Source organism: Pogona vitticeps, chromosome 2 (genome assembly GCF_051106095.1).
Source record: "Pogona vitticeps strain Pit_001003342236 chromosome 2, PviZW2.1, whole genome shotgun sequence".
NCBI lineage: Eukaryota > Metazoa > Chordata > Lepidosauria > Squamata > Agamidae > Pogona > Pogona vitticeps.
Genome location: NC_135784.1, coordinates 194,109,925 through 194,129,875, shown reverse-complemented (window position 1 = coordinate 194,129,875; position 19,951 = coordinate 194,109,925). Strand labels below are relative to the sequence as shown.

The 19,951-nt window shown below is 42.7% G+C and overlaps 2 protein-coding genes across 6 annotated transcripts in view; both read right to left on the bottom strand.

Moving 5' to 3' along the window:
* CASP2 (caspase 2) overlaps positions 1-1,515 on the bottom strand; it is a 34,634-nt gene extending 33,119 nt beyond the window's left edge. For 3 of the 5 annotated variants that reach the window (XR_013541314.1, XM_072991823.2, XM_072991825.2), the window contains exons 1-2: positions 1,377-1,515; positions 47-189 (exon numbers count right to left, since the gene is read on the bottom strand). The gene's annotated coding sequence lies outside the window, so the exon portion shown is untranslated. Of the gene's footprint in view, positions 1-46; positions 190-788; positions 1,305-1,376 lie in introns of those variants that run through there. The other 2 variants (XM_078384763.1, XM_072991824.2) reach the window with 2 other exon arrangements.
* Positions 1,516-7,067: 5,552 nt separating this feature from the next.
* On the bottom strand, positions 7,068-14,791 carry TMEM139 (transmembrane protein 139). Its single transcript, XM_020815612.3, has 3 exons — positions 14,653-14,791; positions 9,452-9,763; positions 7,068-8,260 (listed from the first exon to the last, which is right to left on the bottom strand). The coding sequence occupies exons 2-3, from the start codon at positions 9,697-9,699 to the stop codon at positions 7,846-7,848; spliced, it is 663 nt and encodes a 220-aa protein (XP_020671271.3). The 5' UTR covers positions 9,700-9,763; positions 14,653-14,791; the 3' UTR covers positions 7,068-7,845.
* Between the last annotated feature and the right edge of the window lie 5,160 nt (positions 14,792-19,951).

Here is a 19,951-nt window from a genome sequence, read left to right as displayed (position 1 = left end):
CTATTACAAGGATTTATCTAACATTTTAAGAATGTAAAAAACCTACCTTTCCTAGGAGTGCAAGGGCAAGCAGGTCCTTCTCAGATACCAGTTTAAAATCCACCATCTAAGATCTGACACCTTTAGACAACCATACACTGTCTTCTTCACATCTTTCCCTTTTCATGCTAGGAGTCCAGCTCTGCAGTTCTACGATAGATAGTAAGTTATTTTAGCAGATCACATCCTGCTGTTTGCCTTTTATACATTCTGTATAAGTGCAGCAATGATCTTATGATAAACGTCAAAGAAACACTGGAAGTCAACTGTGATATGTAACACACACTACTGAGATAAGTGACAACTAATGTAGTGGATAGAGCACTGGACTGAGATTTGAGAGACCTGGGTTCAAGTCCCTGCTCGGCTGTGAAACCCAATGGGGGAGAGTGAAAATGGTAAAACTATGCCTTATCTTATTACACATTTCTTAAGCATCCTGATATTTTATTTATTTATTTCAAATATTTTTACGCTGCCTTTCTCCTTTAAAAGACTACAAGGTAGGTTATATGAATAAAAGCCATCATTTAATGCTAAAAATAATGAGTATACAAAGGCGGCTTACATCATTAAAAGACAGTTTTGAAAGCTAAACATAGTTAAAAGATAAACATATTAAAAGGACCAAATACCAAACAAAAAGATGGAAAACAAAAGCAACACCAAAAACACATTCAAAGCAGTGAGGCACAACAACCTATTGAAAAAAGCCAACTGAGGCAGCTACTCTCTCAGGGAAAGCTTGCCTGAAGAGAAATGTCTTTGCCTGCTTGCAGGACAACGAAGATGGGGGAACCCGACTGGATTCCTGTAGGAGGGAGTTCCAGAGTCTGGGGAGCAGCAACACAGAAGGCCCTCTTCCTGCGCCCCCCCCCCAACCAAACACGCCTGTGGAAGTGGCCGGACTGAGAGCAAGGCCTCCCCTGATGGTTTTAACAATTGGGCAGGCTCCTAAAGGGAGACACGCTCCTTGAGGGAGTTGGGACCCAGGCCATGTGAGGGAAGAAGCTGTAGATCAGAGGCGACTGACTGGAAGGGCAAGAAACACAAGGGAGAGGCACGTAAAGGAAGGAAGGCAGGAGGAGGAGGAGGAGGAGGAAAGGAACCTGGGCAGATCAACCAGAAAATGGGCCTGACAGGAAATCCCGTCGTTCCCGCCATCTCTCCGCAACCCCCCCCCCCCGCAGTCCGCAATCGGTCCTCCCGTCTCCTCACCCCCCCCTTCCTTCCTCCTCCTCCTCCTCCTCCTTCAGGAGCGGGCCCAACTTCTTCCTGCTCCGCCCCCCCTCCCCTCCCCCGCCGTGCTGAGGGGGGGGAACAGGAGAGCCACTCACCAACTCCTAGACGGGCCTCGGCCCGCACCTGCCACTTCCGGGCGCTCCCTGGAGCCTTCAGGCGGGAGGCCCACGAAGGCGCGCGCGAGGGAGACCCAAGCCAGCACACTTTCCCGCCTAAATGCTTCCTTCTTTTGCCAACATCCTACGAAATAAAGGGAGGAGGAGGAGGAAGTGTCGGGTGACAGTGGAGGCGGGCATGGTTCCTGATCACGTGGTCGCAAATGGAGTCTCTCTCTCTCTTTTCCCCGCCCCCGGATTTGTGGCGCCTGCGCAGAGTTGGGGCCCTGGCGCGCTCGGAAGAAGCCACCGAGCCGTCTTAAAAACCGCTCGTCTCAAAAGCGCCCTCGAGAAACTCGCTTTGGTTCCTGCGGCGCATGCGTAGTTCCTCATATTTAGGTTCGAATGGTATTCTCTTACTGTGCGGCTACGGTGGATTTCTGAGCGCCCTCTCCTTTCGCCGGAGGGTTAATCGAAGTAGCGGCCCCTGCCTTGTCTCATTAGCGCAGATCCGTGCAAAGCATCTTTCGTGGTTTCCCCCCATTTCCAGTGATCTCGCGCTCTAGAGCTCTCTGTATAGTTGCGGGTAAACCACTGATATTTTTTACGGTGGTGTGGGATTTGCATCTACTCGCCGTTGTGAGATCTTATCCAATTTCTGCTTACTGTTTATTTAAATAAGAAGCAATGGGCCACACTACAAATAAGGTCTGGTGCTATTAATGGCTAATGCTAACTTCTAGATTATACAGTATACTGTATGTGTATGTATTTCGAACTGGCTGGATAGCTCAGTGGGATGGGAGTTCGATTCCCTACTGTGCCTCCTGGGAGAAGAGCCAGCCTGTGTCCCCTTGGGCAAGCTGCACAGTCCCGGGGGCGCCCCCAGAAGAAGGGAAGGGCAAATCACTTCCGTGTATTTTCTACCGGGAAAACCCTGGAAAGGGTCGCCATAAGTAGTAATTAATTTAATGGCCCATGATAATTATTAATTCTCAGTATCTTTTTAAGAGCAGAGTGCATAAGCCTTATGTGCAAAGCCCTCAAGCAAGTATCACCATATCTTCCTGACAGAAATGTTGCCTTCAGCTGTTCTTACCCCTGCTGCCAGCATTAGATGGGTTCCTGCATTTTACAGGCTATGTTGGCAAAAGATTGTTTTGGAATCATCCTTGTTTTGGGCTTAGTATTCTTGGTTTTGGTTTCTAGGCCTCATTAGCAGGTGAGAGTGGAAATTAAGGTTGCCAGCTGATCAAGAGAGTGGAAGGGGATAAGGGTGGGAATTTTTTACAAAAGTAAACACCTCTTAGTCAGTTTTCTGGATTTTAAATATATATATATTAAAAAGCAAAGAATTATTTCCTGAGCATATGTATAAAATTCATTCTAATACCGTCATGCTCTACAAACACATGCTGAATAGAGCAGTTAAAACTAAAAGTTTCAATGTAATCAGCTAATGAGGCTATGAAATGTGAGACTCCAACTGCATGTTTCCTTGTCAAACACTTGTTTGCAACTTCAGGGCCAGGGCAACTCTAGAAGATGGGAATGGCAAACCACTTGTGAGTATTCTCCACAAGGAAAACCATCAAAAGGGTCACTCTAAGTGCAGCTTTCTCATATGAACAATTTTTCTCTGTGAAATCCAAAGGAGATCCATTTGAATACGGGACATCATAAGTCAGTAGGCCTCTCTGATCATAAGAATTTGCACAGGTGCAGTGGGGGCATGGGGCATGCACTGTTTCAAATGCTATCAGTAGATCATAGCTCCTGTGTCTCACGGAATACTTCACATGTGGCGGTTTTGCCACATGTGAAGGAACTGGCAGTTTTGGACCCAGGAATGTTGTTGCTTTTGAAATCGGAAGTAACCAGCAATCACTTTGGATTTGGCTGAGGGAGATGTCCGGCCTAAAACAGAACAGCAGAAGGCACGGCAACATTTTTGTCCCTGTACAGTTTTGTCCCCCAAAAATTGATGGGTGCCAAGCAGCAATGAGAATCAGGTGGCCCGTGAGCCTTTGTTCTCCTCTGTCTTAGACAATATGAATCTTTATCACCAAGGCCCTCGACCTTGTTGCGTCCTAGGGCAGTTTGCCCCCTTCCTCCTCTGTCTTTGTTTCCACGAAGAAGACCAAGATTTTTGCTTGGTTTAGTAACCACATGAAATATTAAATAACATTCAAAATGAAAGATCACTTTGGGCTATGTTATACATTTCATAATCCAGAAGAGGGCATTACAGTATTTCCTCTCTCACAACAGAAGGGAAAAAAGTTTGATTTTTTTTATCTAACAACCTGATTAATGTTTCTGTCGGTCACATGGCTTGCACAAGGATGGTTATATGATTAAAGAAATAGAAATTCAATTAATCATGTGAATTGTAATTAATTAATTATTGAATAGATTTACAGTAGTATCCTGCTTTCACAGTCGGCAGGCAGGGTCTTAAAAGAGGAATACGTTTTTTCATTGGCACAAGAGAATTGCTTAATTCAGACAATGCTTGTTTCAATATGTGTGTGCATCATTCGAAAACAAAGAAAGGTTGTCCTTCGACAACTTTTGACATTAGTTTTTTAAATTATACAATGTGGTATATCAGCTATGTGAGTCTGGGGGTCAGAGGATAAGGCCACCGAAGATTTTCAAAGTAAGATGGAGAATGTCTGGATTATATGAACTGACCAGACATAAAAGGATTGCATGTGGGGAAGGGAATAAGGGTGGTCACTGCTCCGTTGCCAAAAAGGAGGACATGGACAAAAAGGAACAACAAAAAGAGTTCCTTCAAAAAAAAGGAGGCTATTTGCATGAAATTTGTATATGCTAATTTTGATTTGTCTTTGATTATGATTTAAGTGGAAATGCACTGAATGTCACCATATTGCATATGACTGTGGGTAGGTAACCACCACTTTGGAAGAGAGTACTGAAAGAAAGAAGGGGTATAAATCAGAAAGATAAATAAGCTGTAGTCAGTGTTCAGTAGCGCTCTGAAATGTCCTGTGCCTCCAGTTTGCTAAAAACGAATACATGCAGAAAGAAAATAAAGAGAAGGTGCTGCAGTTTTCTTTATTTAGCTAGGCAACAATCAGTTCTTTTAGAGGAATGGTCTGAACTCTGGTGTAAGAATGCCCATTCTTGGGACTGACCTTGTATGTGACGTTAGTACAGAACTGATATGCTATGCCAGAGCTCTCTGCTGTGCATCGGTAATTATATCTGTTTGCTTCTTTTCTTACACAATGACCATCTCCTTCCAGAACAATTTTATTTCAAAATGAGAGCTGATTAGAAATATTTACCAATTCAAGCCTCTGCCATGTACAAAGATCTAACTGTGTAAATTTATTACAGTATTTGTAATAGCCAGCCTTAAATTCTGACCAAGATGATTTGAGGATGTTTTCTCTCCTTCCATGCAAGCTTTGTAAGGGCCAGCCTGATGAAAAGCTCTTCAAACTTGTTTTTGAGATGTTTATTGGTCTAATCAAGGTATCTACCGAATAACCAGTGTGGTAGTGTGCACAGAGTGTCAGATGCAGAATCAGGAGACTTGGGCTGAAATCTCTACTCAACCAGAAATACTAACTGAGAGGAAGGGTCCCCACTTAACACATCGCCAAAGAGGAGGACAGGCTTCCGATTCTGTTAGCCGCCTGTGAGGTTTTTGCTGAAAACACCAACTGTTTTCTTTCTTTAAAGGGAACATGTAGGTGTGCTGGCATATGGCCTGTCTTTGGAAGAGAACACAGAACTGTTTGTCTGTGATATTGGCAAGCCAGCAGAGTTGTCATTTCCCCTATTCACCCAAATGCATGGAAAAAGGCCTTAAAGGATATTGGAAAGGATATTTACTGATTGAAATGTTTTAATGGTTGCTTCCCCAGTGTACTAGATGAGCAAAACACATGTTTGTGGAAGTAAAACAAGCTTTTCTAGCACGGATAGAGAAGAGGTTGTTTCAATTCCCTTTGAGATTATTCATCTAGCTAGTTGGTGGTACTTATCAAGTGAGGAATATGTGCACAAAATAAGAACACCACCAGTTTTATTTATATCTAACTGTGAAACATTTCAATAAAAGCAGCAATGTTCCTTTTGTCTTTTGAGGGCTGTTGCAATTTGCTACTTATAACTCACTGGTTGTACAGACTGGCTCAAGATGATCCAACCCTGAGCAGTTCTTTAACTACTTCTGACTGATCTTTGCTGACAAGTCTTATCTCATAGGAGGTCACCTCTCTTTGTCAGATGCCTTGTTCACTTGATAGGGAAGTTCATCCAATGGATAAAAGGTTCAACTGAGTTGCAATTGTTCCTTGAAAGCCTGTTGCAGATATACAAGCCACAGTAGTTCAGTGCCTGTCTAATGTCAGTGCAGGATCATTATTAAACATCAGGATGAATGCTGCAGTTTTTCAGTGCATATGTAGCTTGGCGAATCCTTTAAAACTGATGATGCCCATCCTAAGTAAATGTATGTGGAAATAATTCCTGCAGGTATTCTCGAAGGCTTTCAGGCCGGGATCTGATGGTTGTTGTAGATTTTTCGGGCTCTTTGGCCGTGTTCTGGAGGTTCTTCCTAACATTTCACCAGTCTTTGTGGCCGGCATCTTCAGAGAACAGGAGCTAAAACTCTGTCTGAGCTCTGGCGAAACGTTAGGAAGAACAACCTTCAGAACACAGCCAAAGAGCCTGAAAAACCTACAACAACCATCAATTCCTTTAGGTATCTCCAAGGTATCTCATATATGATTTACTTCTGAGTAAGCAGTCTTAAGAGCGTATTCATTGTCTGGAGAAAGCATACTCACATAGAATTAGAGCAAAAGCCTATGCAAAGGAGTAAATCCTTTTTGTTTACCTAGTCATGGTCCAGCTTGAGTGGACCAAATGTAGTAAAACTCCTTCTTCATCTGTTTTTTTAACCAGTTTCCACAGATACCCCTCACCTGACCTCAGCCTGCCTTTGCGTTTTTCCACCAGAGAGTACATGACATTTAGAAAAATAAGCACAATAACTATTTGGATAATATTCTGCTTCAAAATATTCCTGAAGTCATACTGCTTGCAATGTTGAAGAAAAAAACTTGCTCAATTAATGTATTCCATCCATTTATTGTTTTGGATGTTGTATGCCAAACGTGATTTTCTATACACTGGCTGAAATTCTGTTGCTCAGCATAGTGAACTGCACTAGAGCAGGTTACTGAATCAGTGAGTCAACTCTCCTGTAGGTTCCATTGATTCACATGGGCCTACTCTAGTTGCAACTTAAAATGCTTAAGGAAGTCGCAATTAGAGTAGACCTACTGGAAGCAATGAAACCTGTGGACGAATAGACTCAACAAATCTCCACTGATTCAGTGGGCCTAATCTAGTGCAATTTAGTATGCTAAGCAATGGGATTTCAGCCATTATACAGTATTTGGATACATAACCAACATAAATTTGGATTCATATAATTTTCACTGATTAAGGGCTAAATTCATTTGTTATTGCCCGAGACAAGATTTATTGAATCAACAGGATTTGATAAATCAGTGTCTATTCCCTTGATTCAGTGAGGCTACTCTAGATTAGATTAACAGCTGGATTTAAATTTTAATATTTTATTCACCAGACAACTTTTTTTAAAGTCCTGCAAGGCAGAAACCTTTTTGTTTCATTATTCACTTTTATGCAACCAGTGTGTTTTTATACCATCAGGGCATACAATTTTACATCTTTAACACCCAGGTGGTTCATCAATAAAGAAATATGGATTGCCTAACTAATTATTATATTACATTTGCCGAATTTCTTAATAGTCTTAGCCCACAGTCTCCATAAGAAATTGCTATATATTCAGAGCAACCAAGTATTCACATCTGATTTATTTCAAATCCTGGTTGCCTGAGGAAGAACAAATTAGAATATTGCAGAATATTTTAAGTAATCAATTTGATTCAGTGCAAAGATGTAAATCCTGGATGCTTTTTAGCCATCCACAGTTCATTGATGCCTTCTTTACCAGTCTTCCCCAATTCTGTATTGATTACATATTGTCTGTATATGGGACAGGGTGTTTGGCTGTTCATATCCACAGCAATTCACAGAATCTATCTCTTTGGAACCCCTACCAGCCAGTCCAACCATCTCCAGTCCTGGTTTCCAAGCAGCCTCTATAACAAGGCCAAGAACATGCAAATGACATTATGAGAATGTCAGGCCACATAACGGAATGTCAGAAGATCCTGTTTTAACCCGACGACGCCAACAAAGAACAGGGAAGACCTCTCACGGCAGCATGCCTGTAGCAGATACTGTACATTTCTTGCAAAATCTGGACAAAGAGGAGGAGTTGAGCTGTATACAGCCTTTGTTTGAGATACCTAGTGCAGTGCAGTAGTCAAGATCCTCACAAGTTTGAAGGAAGCAGTTTGGGAACATGGCCAGTTTCTAGTCTTTTGAGTCATACTCTGGAGGGCTGGAAATCTTCCTCAAAGACCTCGTCCTCTGTCGCATTCTCATAAGCAGGGGGTGGAGTGAGCGGCTCAATCCGTTCCGGCCGGTCTTCAATCCGTTTGAGTTCGTGGGTATCTGAAACCACCCGCTGCAGTCTCGGGGGAAGTACCAATCTGAGGTGAAGCTTCGAGTGCAAGTCCGCCTCAGAGGCACGGCGTGCACCTGGTGCCACTGAGACACTGAAGGACCCCACCACTGTCTCTCCATGGGCAGGAGGCTCAATAACCACACTGTAGGGTGGGGGCTCCCCCAAAGTTGTTCCAGGGCTGGAAGTGATGGTCCAGATTGTTGGCGCGGATTCAGATAAGTAGCCGGTAGCCACCACCTCCTCATATGCTGGTGCTTCGTATGCTGCATTGTCTCTGTAGGTAAAAATATGGAGTTAGGAAATTGAAATATCACTTTGCTGATTTTCTGCTTCCACAGGAAAAGGTTCTTTTATGCTTCTGAGAAATATACAAAGCATTGGCCAAAATCCTGTTGCTTAGCATAGTAAATCTTCGGATTTGTGCCCTACATGCTTGTCTCTTATGCAACAATTCTCCGCCTTCAATCTTGAAATAAAATTTCTTGTCATTCGTTTATTCATTTATTCATTCCACTCAAACCTTATTATAAAATCTCTTACAGTGGTGCCTCACTTAACGGTGATAATCTGTTCCAGGAAGATCGCTGTTAAGTGAAAACATTGTAAAGCGAAAATAAAAAGCCCATTGAAACACATTGAAAACCGTTCAATGCGTTCCAATGGGCTAAAAACTCACCGTCCTGCGAAGATCCTCCATACAGCGGCCATTTTTGATGCCTGTATAGCGAGGATTCCATCCCTAAACACAGTGGGGAGCCATTTTAATTACCCAGCGGCCATTTTGAAGCCGCCGATCAGCTGTTAAAAAAACATCGTTTTGCGAAGAATCAGTTCCCAAAGCAGGGAACCAATCATTGCAAAGCAAAAAAAAAAAAAAACCTATTTAGACCATCGTTTTGTGATCGCAAAAACGTTGTGAAGCGGATTCGTCATAATGCGAGGTAATTGTAAAGCGGGGCATGACTGTATAGTGAATTCTTAGAATAACAGCTAAATCAGCTGAATGATGACTGATGTTGCAGTATTGCACGTTCTCAATTGGCCTACTGTTCTGTTCTATGGGACTTCACACAATGCATTATTGAATTCAGTGCCCAAAGATAAAATTATGACTTTAAAAGTTTTAAAAAGATAAGGTATTTTAATGAAGAAGGTGCATATGATCAGCCGTATATAGCCACAAATAGCCCAGTAGGACCTCTGTGCTCAGAGGCAATATACCTATGAGTTCCAGATTTTGGGTGCAAATCCCAGTTATGAGTTGTTGCCGTAGCATCCTGCTTTTAAGTTTCCTGAAAGAACTCGCTAGCTAACACTGAAATTTGAACAGTGTGTTGGTGTGATCCAACAATGCTTTGCTCATATCCTGCTACATGACCTATTGTTTGTGCAGACTGCCACTGGTGTGTCTCTTATGTAACACTGAGATACGCAAAGGAGAGGCTACAACAGTGTTGTTGCTTACCGTCCCTGGCTTTGTCTCCTTTGGGCTGCTTGGCTTTCCTCCACTGGATTCTGATGCTTCAAGTATTGCTGTACTGCCACACTAATGAGGTAGCCAATCAAGCACAACGCTGCAACTGCGATGAAGAAAAATCCTACAGGGTTCATGTTAGAGGATAGGGCCAGCAAGGTGACCCCAATGAGAACTGTGGCAGTGAAGAGCACCAGCAAGGTGTGACGGAGGCTCTTCCACTTTGCCTCCGACAACATGGCAGTGTGAATGGCGATTATGGCACTCAATAGGAAGAGGCTGGTCAGTCGGCAGAATGGGCATCTGTCAAAGAGATGGAATGAAATGACACAAGGGGCACAAACACCTTGAACCCAAGCACCCAAAAGGAGTGCCAAGGGACATGGCAAGCAACCTCTGGGTGACACAAGGTTATGCTAATGGCATAATGGTACAATTCCCTCCAGCTGGTTCGGCTGGTGCCACAGATGCACTTTTAAACTCATGCCTTTGCAATATACTGTGCATCAAAGGAAAGAGAGGCACTGCCAAGACACATCTGAAGGTGTCAGGCGTGGTCTTTCAGTCTGACTTCCTGAGCACCCCGTTTGCAGTGCAATGGCTTAGGGCACACAGCAGCATTGGCCACAGCAACATGTTCTGCAAACGGTGGGCTCTTCTTAGGAGTCATTTACAGCAGTGGTCCCCAACCTTGGGCCTCCAGATGTTCTTGGACTACAACTCCCAGAAGCCTACCCCACCACCTCTTCTGGCCAGGATTTCTGGGAGTTGAAGTCCAAAAACATCTGAAGGCACAAGGTTGAGGATCACTGATTTACAGCATGCCAAGTGGGAAGCACAGTTTCATATCCCTGCCAGCCAAACAGGGATAGGCTGGCTGGCTAAAGTGTGTGTGCTGGGAGACCACAGCAACGCAGTTCTCGTTCTGGTGCCCTGGGGAAACACTGGCTTCTCCAGCAGTCCTTAACCAGTCTTCACAACGGCTTTAGCCGCCCATCCATCCCTTGAATAAGGCCTTGTGTTGGAAGTGCTGCTGTACGGCTGTGTGATCGGGGAAAAGGGGAGGCATGTTTTTATGGTTCCTGTAAATAACGGTCCACGATCATCAATTTTCATCATATCTTTTGTTGGTTATAATGGTACTATATGTTGATGGTTTTGTGCCTAAGAACAGATCTAATTGTGGTTAGGGGGGAGGAGATTTTGACCCCTACCTCAAAGCAGGACCCCCCTCAGGGATTTTGGAAGAAGGTGGGATGGTGCAGCAAGCTGCCTCAGGTATTTACAACAGATGGTAGAGGGTCCCCCAGTGGCCTTGCATCTGGGAGGGGGGGATCCAACTTTGACTGCCATTTTAGGCCTTTCAGCAAGTGGACTGAGGAGAGATTGACTCAATGACTGGATGTGGTTCCCCATCTGCACCAATCCTATTCTGCTATAACCTTTGAAGCTGTAGCTTTCACGGGGCAGCAACTTGCAGCTAATCCCTCTAAATTTGTGTCACTGTGTGGTTTTTTTACACAAGCGACAGGGGCAGTATAGGCAATACAGAAGGTCTATACTATAGTTAGAATTTTGAAAAGGATAATCCCATATAATGATTCTATTCTTCCCCTCTTCCATCTCTCCTTCCTTCTACTCCAGACCTAGGCAAAGTGCGGCCTGAGGGCCACATACGGGCCGCGAGCCGTGAGCTGCTCCTGTCTGGCTCGCCGGACATCAAAACCATTTATAGCATTTTGTCTAAAGTTGATCAGTTGCTTATCTTTAACATACCGCAAAAAAAAAAAAAAACTCTTTAGTGTCTGTGAAGATTAACAAGTTCAGTATCTACTCATTCATCCAACAATGTCAACTGTCTTCAGAGTTGCTGGGAAACCATTCCTTCCTGTAGCGTTTGCTGGCATTTGCTTAGACTCAGTGGGCATTAGTGATGGGGAGAAGCATTTCCTTAATGACCTGAAATCTCTCTCCAGACTTTGCAAAGTGATATCCCTCAACTAGTAGGACTGATAGAAAAACAGGCCCAAATCCTGGTACTTACACCCATAAACATTAACTCAGTTGGTGTACATCTGTGGCAATTTGCCCCAAGTTAAGAAGTCAGAGTAGGCATTTCTTGTTACGAATGCTCACCAATTCACGCGACACAGCACACCACAGCAAAAGGCTACACTGACTTCCTAACTTCTGGCTATTCACCGCTGAGGTTTGCATCAAGTGCATTATACTGGTATAAAAATGTAATTGTATTCTGGCCATAGTGCACAGCATGTTTTAGAAGGCTGATTTTGTTGTTAAGTGCAGAAGTTTCTTTGCATCCAGTAACTTCTGCTTGCACATTTCTATTGTACATTCACAAACAAAACAAATATTACAAAGACACCTGAGCTGTTTTACCTAGGATAAACTAAGCCCTAGAACAGGGTTTGGCAACTTGTAGCCCTGTAGATGTTGGCCTGCAGCTACTATTCAGTTTTTCCCCCACATCATATTATGTCCGCTAATGTTATAAAGATGTTTGCACATTCTAATAAGTTCTTGCCAAAGATGGAGTGAAATAAAATTCTCACCTGATTAATTTAGTTAATGCATGCAATACAGATCTTTCCAAAAGCCCATGTGGCCTGAATTATCTGCACATCTGTTGCCCCAAGTGCAAGGGCTTTTGTGTTATTGCTTGTGTGTACGCGGCACATTCATGTTGAACAAGTTAAAGGAAGGAGTGGAGTCAGTGGGCCCTCTGCTGTCTGACGGTTGCACAGTCCCCTTTAGATATAAAAGTGCCTGGGTACTCTCAAGGAAGCAAACCTATTAATAGCATTCTGTGCTTCCTAATCACTGTTCCTTCAATGACGTAAGGGAATTCCCAGTGAAGGAAGTTCTCTTCTTGCTCTCTATGTGGCAATAACAATACGTTGGTGACTGGACTCTCATTTCCCATAACTTGAAAAGAACAAAGCAAACGACAGCTGAAGCTCTGTTGATGCATGCCTGAGCTGAACTTTGCTGACAGCAGGAGGGCAGGAAAATTCCACTCGCCAGAGAGTTAGAGATAGAAGGTGCTTATGAAACCCCAAAACGAGAGAAGGAGGAAGAGATGCTGACTGACTGAGCCCTCCAGTCTAAGAAAAAAGGCATGAGTCGCACAGCTGTGTAAATAAAGGAATCCCATTTGCTGTTGCATCCATAGATGGATGGGTGGATGCATTTCTCAGTTAACATTTATATCCTACTTTTCCTTCAGTGAGTTCAAAGCAACATAGAAGGCTCTCCTTTCCCCACTTTATTCTCATAACAATCCCAGAATCACTTAGTGATCTTCATGACGCTCCCAAGTCCCAAGCCAATGCTCTAATGCCTACATTGCAGTAGCTTCATTTTTCACAGTGGCTAAGTGTGAGATGTAATGTGGGTAGTGGATCAAGAGCTGGGCTAGGGCTCAGGAGATGGGGGTTCAAATCCCCGCTAGGCCATAGGGATGTACTTTCTTATCTCTATTCGTATCAGAGTGTTGCACAATTCAAAGTCATAGACACACATGAATGTACCGAGGGGTGGCAAACCACTCCTTAAATATCTCTGTTGAAAACCCTGCTAGAGGTGTCGTGCGTTGGACTCCACTTGTTGGCACATAGTGTTCACAAACACGATCACAATTCTGATTACCAGAGGAAGGATGGGGAAGATATGTACAGATGAAGGTCCTCTGTTTCCATTTCGAGCTGAATTGCCTCTATCGCAAGATTATCAGCTACAGTTAAAAAAAAAAATTCATAGCACCTCTTGCCTGCGTGTGTATTTTTCTACTTATGCTACAGCTTTCTAGAACTGCAGTTTGCATCTGATGAAAGATGATCATGTATGGTATGAAACATACAACTTTTATGAGATTCATTGTTAGTGAAGGGATGCATACCTATAGTCTACGACATAATTACAAGGGACAATAGGTAGGGTAGTAGGCAGTGTGAGACAGTGAACGGGGGGGGGGAGGTTTTGACTTCTTCTTAGCCATGAAACACACTAGTTGTGACCTCAGGACAGTCTGGCCTACCTCACAGGGTTGTTATATGGATAAAACTAATCAGTCCTCTTGGCTGTTCTGAGGAAGGGCAGGGGGAAAATGTAAAAAGAAATTAAATCAAAAATTTAAATGATGTCTATAACTCATTGATAATGAAATATAGATATCCATAATAAAATACGTTTTGAATCTTGACAGTAGTTTTCAAATTGTAAGCCTTAGATACTAGCCTTTGAAAAATGGAGAGTTATTGCTTTGATTTTAATTATTGTTTTTAAGGTAATACTTGTTTAATTCTTTAATGTTTGTATTTGTATACTTACTGATTTTAGCTTTTTAATATCATATTTAAAATAATGCAAGCCACCTGGAGTCCTTTTGTGGAGAAAGGTGGGATAAAAATATTCTAAACAAGCAAGCAAACAAACAAACAATGCCTTGGTTGACCTTTAAACGCTGCATTTATGATTCATGGCTGTTGCTGCAATATAGGGAGTAAATATGTATGTGTTTTCTTAGTGACAGCTCAGGTTCTCATGCTTTGGGATGTTGTAACGTTTTTTAAAAGTATTGCAGGAAGTACTGTAAGATCTATGACAAAATACACGAATGATAACAGTAAATATAGTATTGTATTTAAAGCAGCAAATGACATTTTTTTGTTGTAGGTTGCAATCCTACATTGTGCTGAAGCACCGAGGAGTCTGAATTTAATAGGGCCACACACTTTTATTTCTGTTTTTCTGTTTGTCAATTAACCCTGTTCATAATTTAGGCTGTAGTCTCAAACATGCCGATCAGAGAGTAAAATCCACTGAACACAATAGGACTTATCTCCTCTGTTTTATCCCTTCAGAATGCTAATTAAAGTCTTGCCCCAGACAGGGGCAATGCTTGGTTAATGTAAGTAGCCTTAAATAGAATGCTTCTGCTATTGAATGGCAATCCCACATGGTTAATGCTCTCAAGATGGATCCATGTTTCTTCATAGGTCGTCATGGATATAAAGTGGTTCTGTTGCAAATCCTCACACATCTCTACTCACACACCTCTTTTTTTTAATACATTCCTCTGTTACATTCCCATGTGCCCACACAACCCTGGCAGCTTCCCTCATCAACCACCCTTTCACCAGGCGCTCACTCCATAAGCCGTATGTACTCACCAGACAGGGAGGTTCTATGCCAGCCCCAGCCATGAAGCCTTGGAACCTGTTGTCATTCCCAGGGACCTGTTTGCAGACGTCTTTGGTTCCGTTTCCAAGCAGGGGAAGAAACTCCAGCACTGCCTCTCCCCTCCTATCTTCACCCTTTTAAGGGAATATCAGTATACTTGAGAAGCAAGTTACAAGTTTAGAGAGAGAGTCAGATTTCACTAGATCTTTTCAGGTTGAAGGGTCCCCCCATTTTCTTCTTCTTTTTCAGAATGCTCTTCTCTTTCCTCTTTTACACTCTCAGCTTGTCAACTCATGTGAGCAGGAAGCTAGCTAGGGAAAAGGGCGGCGTATACAAAAGTTATGTGTAATCGCACCTCCAGCTCTTCTCTCCTTACTGGGGCTAAGAGCACTCATTTTTCCGCAGAATGCCTTCATTGACACCTTCCACAGGGTGGGGCCTTAGGACCAACCCCATGTGATCCGCCCTATTCATAAAACTATTTATGAGCTCCATAAAGATATAAATCGTATGTTCTTCCTTCTCAGGATGCCTGCCCGGTACTGGTTTTACCCCGTTTTTTTTTTATACCAGTAATCTGCTATCGGGTCCGTAAACTATTCAGATAAGGGCTGGGGTGGAGTCTCTGTAATTTATAGAAACTACCTGGTGACCAGGAGCACGGAAATGAGTGAGAGGTGGAATGTGCTTTATAACACTAGACCTATTGAGTTGAATCTGGGAAAAGTATGTGAAGAACCCCCCAAAATCTTACTCCTGTACAAGAGTTCATTTTAGATAAATTACTTTTGGGGTGTGATCACCTCCAGTGTGCTATAGCTTTGGAAAGTTGTTTTATTATTATTATTTTAAACTCCAAACCCCCAGAATCTTAAGAATAACTTTTTCACCAACTGTCGTCTATAGAAAGAATGACTCAATTCTGTAGATTAGTGGGTTTCAGCCTAGGGACATGTCTGTCAACAAATTCTTCTTCATTGTAGAAGGTTATGGAAAATGGCCTAAAGGACATTACTCAGTTCACTGGAAAATTTGAAACAACTGCTGTAGAAGATTGCCAATAAGTGCCAGACCCGTGCTTCCCCCCACCCCCTTTGGAGGAAGCAGCAGGATAGAGAGGTTTACAACCCCAAAGTTTTGTAAATTATAAAGCATTGTTCTCTCCTTATTTTGGCCACGTAAATTAGAAATGTATCAGACATCAGACTCCCTGGGGTTGTGTGTGAAAGAATCCCAGGGAAAAGGCACAATTAGTTACCTCACTACTTGTGGTATCTTATCTTTATTTGTATTTAGTGCTATTTTTATTTGGTTTTGTTACCCAAGGGAAAAGATAGGTTTTTATTGAGGAGCAATTCTGCACTCAGGTGCATGTCGCCAGGTCGATGGTTACTTAGCTCTCTTTTTGAAATGCTTACAGCATGGTCTGGTTTGATCTGATTTACTGGTGACCAGAATATGTGTAACAGATGGCAAACCACCCCAACCCTGCTCCTTGCCCAGCCCAGACCTTTTTGGTCCAACACCAGGTGCTGATTTTTTTGGGGGGGGGAGGTTTGCCGAGCTTGAGTGATAGGGACTGGAGCATTCGCTGTTTGGATAGAGGGGCCACTTTAAACAATGCATCCAGCAAAACAACACATTCTGGCATGATCCAATGCAAATTTTATATTGCTGTCCAATCATACCTTACGTCTCAGCTGCTGAAGTAAAAAAAATCCTGTACTGAGGCAGTTGGGACCTCAGAGCTGACTGGATGTAAGGAGGTGCAGAGCCCATTGGGTACTTTTTTGATTCCCTCCAAATTTGTCAGATATTCACTCAAGTGGGAAGCTCGAAATTTGATCTACAACTTCAATTTAGGAATAAAACTAGAGGCATCTTTAATCCCAGGTGTTACTGACTTTGTCCACTGGAGGACTTTCTCCACCAGCCACAGACTCTCTTACTCAGGGCACCCAGTGCTGAAGAGAGACAGGTGAAATCTTTTGACTAAAAGTTGATGCCTTACTGTTTTAGCTCCTTCTTTTCCTCTGCGTAGTGGAACACCAGGAGGAAATCATTTGTTGGGGAGAGAAAGTAGATGGGAAAAGCCATCTGTGACTTTTCCCTATTCTCCTCAACGTCTCCAAACAACCCCCATGGCAACCTTTTCCCCTAGCCACCCTGCAGAGCTGTGCTTGCAGTCAAAATCCAGCTCTGCAATCACTGAATGGGGAAAAAAACAGCTTAGGGGAGACTTGCTGGGGAGAGGGATGGCAGGAAAATTAAAAGTTAAACACTTATTCCTTCTGATTTTAGCCTCTCTTCTGCAAAGTATCCTAAATGGAGGATATTTACATCCAGTCAGCTCCGTTCGGAGGTATCAGCTTCCTCTAAATGGATACTTCTGAAGCTGCTTTTCAGAGGAAAAGTGACCGCAGGGTTTCAAGATTAAGGTTCTACCTTGCAATCTCTATCGGCTGTTTTCTACAGAGCTGTTTGTGGTTTGCTCTCTCAATGTATTTGTTAGGTACAGGTGCTGAGGAGGAGGTGAGGTCTTGTTGGACAATGCTGTGCATGCGCCATGCAGGCTGCCTGCCTTGCGCCCAGTAAGCTAGCGTGCTGCCTTCTGGAATGGTGGAAGAATGCATTTCTCATCCTGACTGATAAAGTAAGAGGGCATGGCTACTTCAGTGCATGGAATGGGGAGAGAATGCCGTCTTCTACCTCAACTTGGGCAGCAAGGCCACTGTCTGGATCCAAACCATATGCTATCGTAGCAGTACATGCATGGGCTCTCTCTTCCATGTTCTTCCCCTGGGTGTTGGGGAAGGCCTCATGCAGGCATTGGTGACAGGGTACTGTCTCGTTCCACCTCTGTGAGTGGAAAGTAAACAAGATAGTCCTGCACATCTCAATTAGAAATTAAGTGAGAAACCAGCTTGAGAAGTAAGTCTATCCAAAAGTTCTTTTTCTTCTCTCTCAATTTCGTCTAAGCAAGAATCCTAACATTCACCTATACATTTCAATTTAGACTGAATTAAGTGACAGGACTAGCAATCTTTATTATCTCCAGAACACTTTCTACATAGAGATCCCAGACAAACTTATTAAAGATTTAGGAACTATACATGAATATGTCCATGTATGGTGGATTTACAACTACAAAAAACACATGCCAAAAAAGAGATAAATGCTATAATAAAACTTCTGAAATAAACATAGCTGTATTTTATTTGTCTTCTCTTGAGATTATATCTCTTACTTCATATGCATGTACTAAAAGTTGCATCTTTAATATATCTCTCCTGCAGATTTGTGATTTTACCAAAGTATATTAATTTCTATGAGTTTAAAGCAAGCTGAAAAGGTTTGGGAGATGATTTAGTGGTCATGTTTATGTGTAGGCATCCTTCAGTCTTGAGAGGCTATGGTTGCGTGCTCTGAATAGAGGTCTTGGAACAACGTCTGGTGTGGCTGAGAAGGCCAATTCGAGAGCGACAATCCCTTCCACACTGGTACATGTTTATGTACCATTTCCTGATAAGAAGTGATGTTGAGTGAAAGCTGAATGCTATCCAGATGAACAAACTGACAGTCATTATTATTTCATCCCGATCTCCATGTAAATGAACAACTGGTCCATTCTATGGCATTCCATCATGGAGACCTCGTGAAACCACTTGGCAGAATAACTTTCAAGTTTACAACTCAGATTTTCTACACTACACAGGCACATGTTCTGACTATTCAGGCATACTATAGTGGGTAAGAATGAAATATGGCCTTATCCACAGTAAGTTTGGGTGTTTGATTGCTATGTATTGGTATGAAATCTGGACGATAAAGAAAGCTGACAGGAGAAATTGATTCATTTGCAATATGGTGCTGGAGGAGAACTTTGCAGAAGCCTTGGGCCGCCAGAAATATGAAGTAGGTTCTAGATCAAATCAAGCCTGAATTTTCTCTTGTAGGCAAAAATGTTGAAACTGCATTAGGCATATCATGAGAAGTCAGGTTTCTCTGTAAAAGACAATAATGCTAGGAAAAGTTGAAGGCAGCAGGAAGAGAGGAAGAACAAATATGGAACTGACTCCATAAAGGAAGTCACAGCCTTAAGTTTACAAGAACTGAGCAAAGCTGTTGAGGACAAGGTTTTTGTTCATGTAACAACCACATGAATTCAGCACTAATAGGGCAAGCTACCATTTTCTCAGCATCAAGTCCCTCCCTGTAACCCAAACATCTTGACTATGATGCAAATTTACTTTACAAGATCACTGATAAAGTGTGTATAACACTTTGGGATGGACAAAATCAGGGCTAAGCATTAGGTTTGTCTTACGTTCTTAAGGCTCTTTCACCCAGTAGAAAAAGTCTTCTCTCTTTACTCCTGTTTGGTCAGGAAGGAGCGCAAAGTTTACTGGCAGTTGTTTCCAAACTTCCCCTTGAAAAGCCACTTCTTTGGAAACTGTTTCTCTTTAGGAAATACTTTTAAAATCATGTAAGTTAGCTCTAAATATGGCAGAATTCCAATTCTTTGCTGGTACTTCTCTTTTGGTGATTGTTCATCTATTTTGGTTGATGGCATGAAAAATGGCAATAACATCAGTGCAGAACTGAATACTTTTATGGGAACAAATGGTCCCTCTGGAGAGGCCCATAATATATATACAGTACAAGTTCATATAGTCGTATGTTTGCCTGCAACGGTGTCTCCAAGCAACCTTTCTACTGTATTCTTCCTAATCGCCAGTTGCTTTCCCACTTTTTTGCATTCCCGAGCAGCTACTTATTTGTCTGTCCTTATCAATCAGGCCTCCTAAGGAACTTGCTCCCCTCACTTTGGCCGTGACTTTAACCCATGCCATAAATCCCAGTGACTGAAGACAAGGCCGGCCTGTCCTGTCCATGAGAATCAGAGTGGCTTGAAGTAGAAACAATCCCTCCAGGCCGCCTTTGTTTCTGCTCTCTTTTGTTCTGCTGAGACAGGAGGGGTATGGTGGAGGCAAGCTTTACAGGGCTGAAGCCACAAGACTTTCTGAGTACCAGCAACAATGGCATCAACCTCACCTCTTCCACCTGAGCTTAGATGGCAGAGGTATGAAATTTGTCTCTAACAGTATGTTGTTACAGGCTATCCCAGTTGTAATGAGAACATTTGAAAATTGTTTCATTTTAAGCAATTAGAAGCCATTAGCTTTACAAAAGACTGGCTTTTTATTGTTTTGGCGGGGACCAGTGCAGCTGCTTACATTTTCTTCTTCTCAGGGTAGTTAAACGCAATGACCGCCATATCTATAAAGG

Coding starts and splice junctions, on each gene's coding strand:
- TMEM139 (XM_020815612.3), bottom strand. CDS start 9,699: ATGTTGTCGGAGGCAAAGTGGAAGAGCCTCCGTCACACCTTGCTGGTG. Junction 8,261..9,451: donor AGGAGACAAAGCCAGGGACG/GTAAGCAACAAC, acceptor TTTTACCTACAG/AGACAATGCAGCATACGAAG.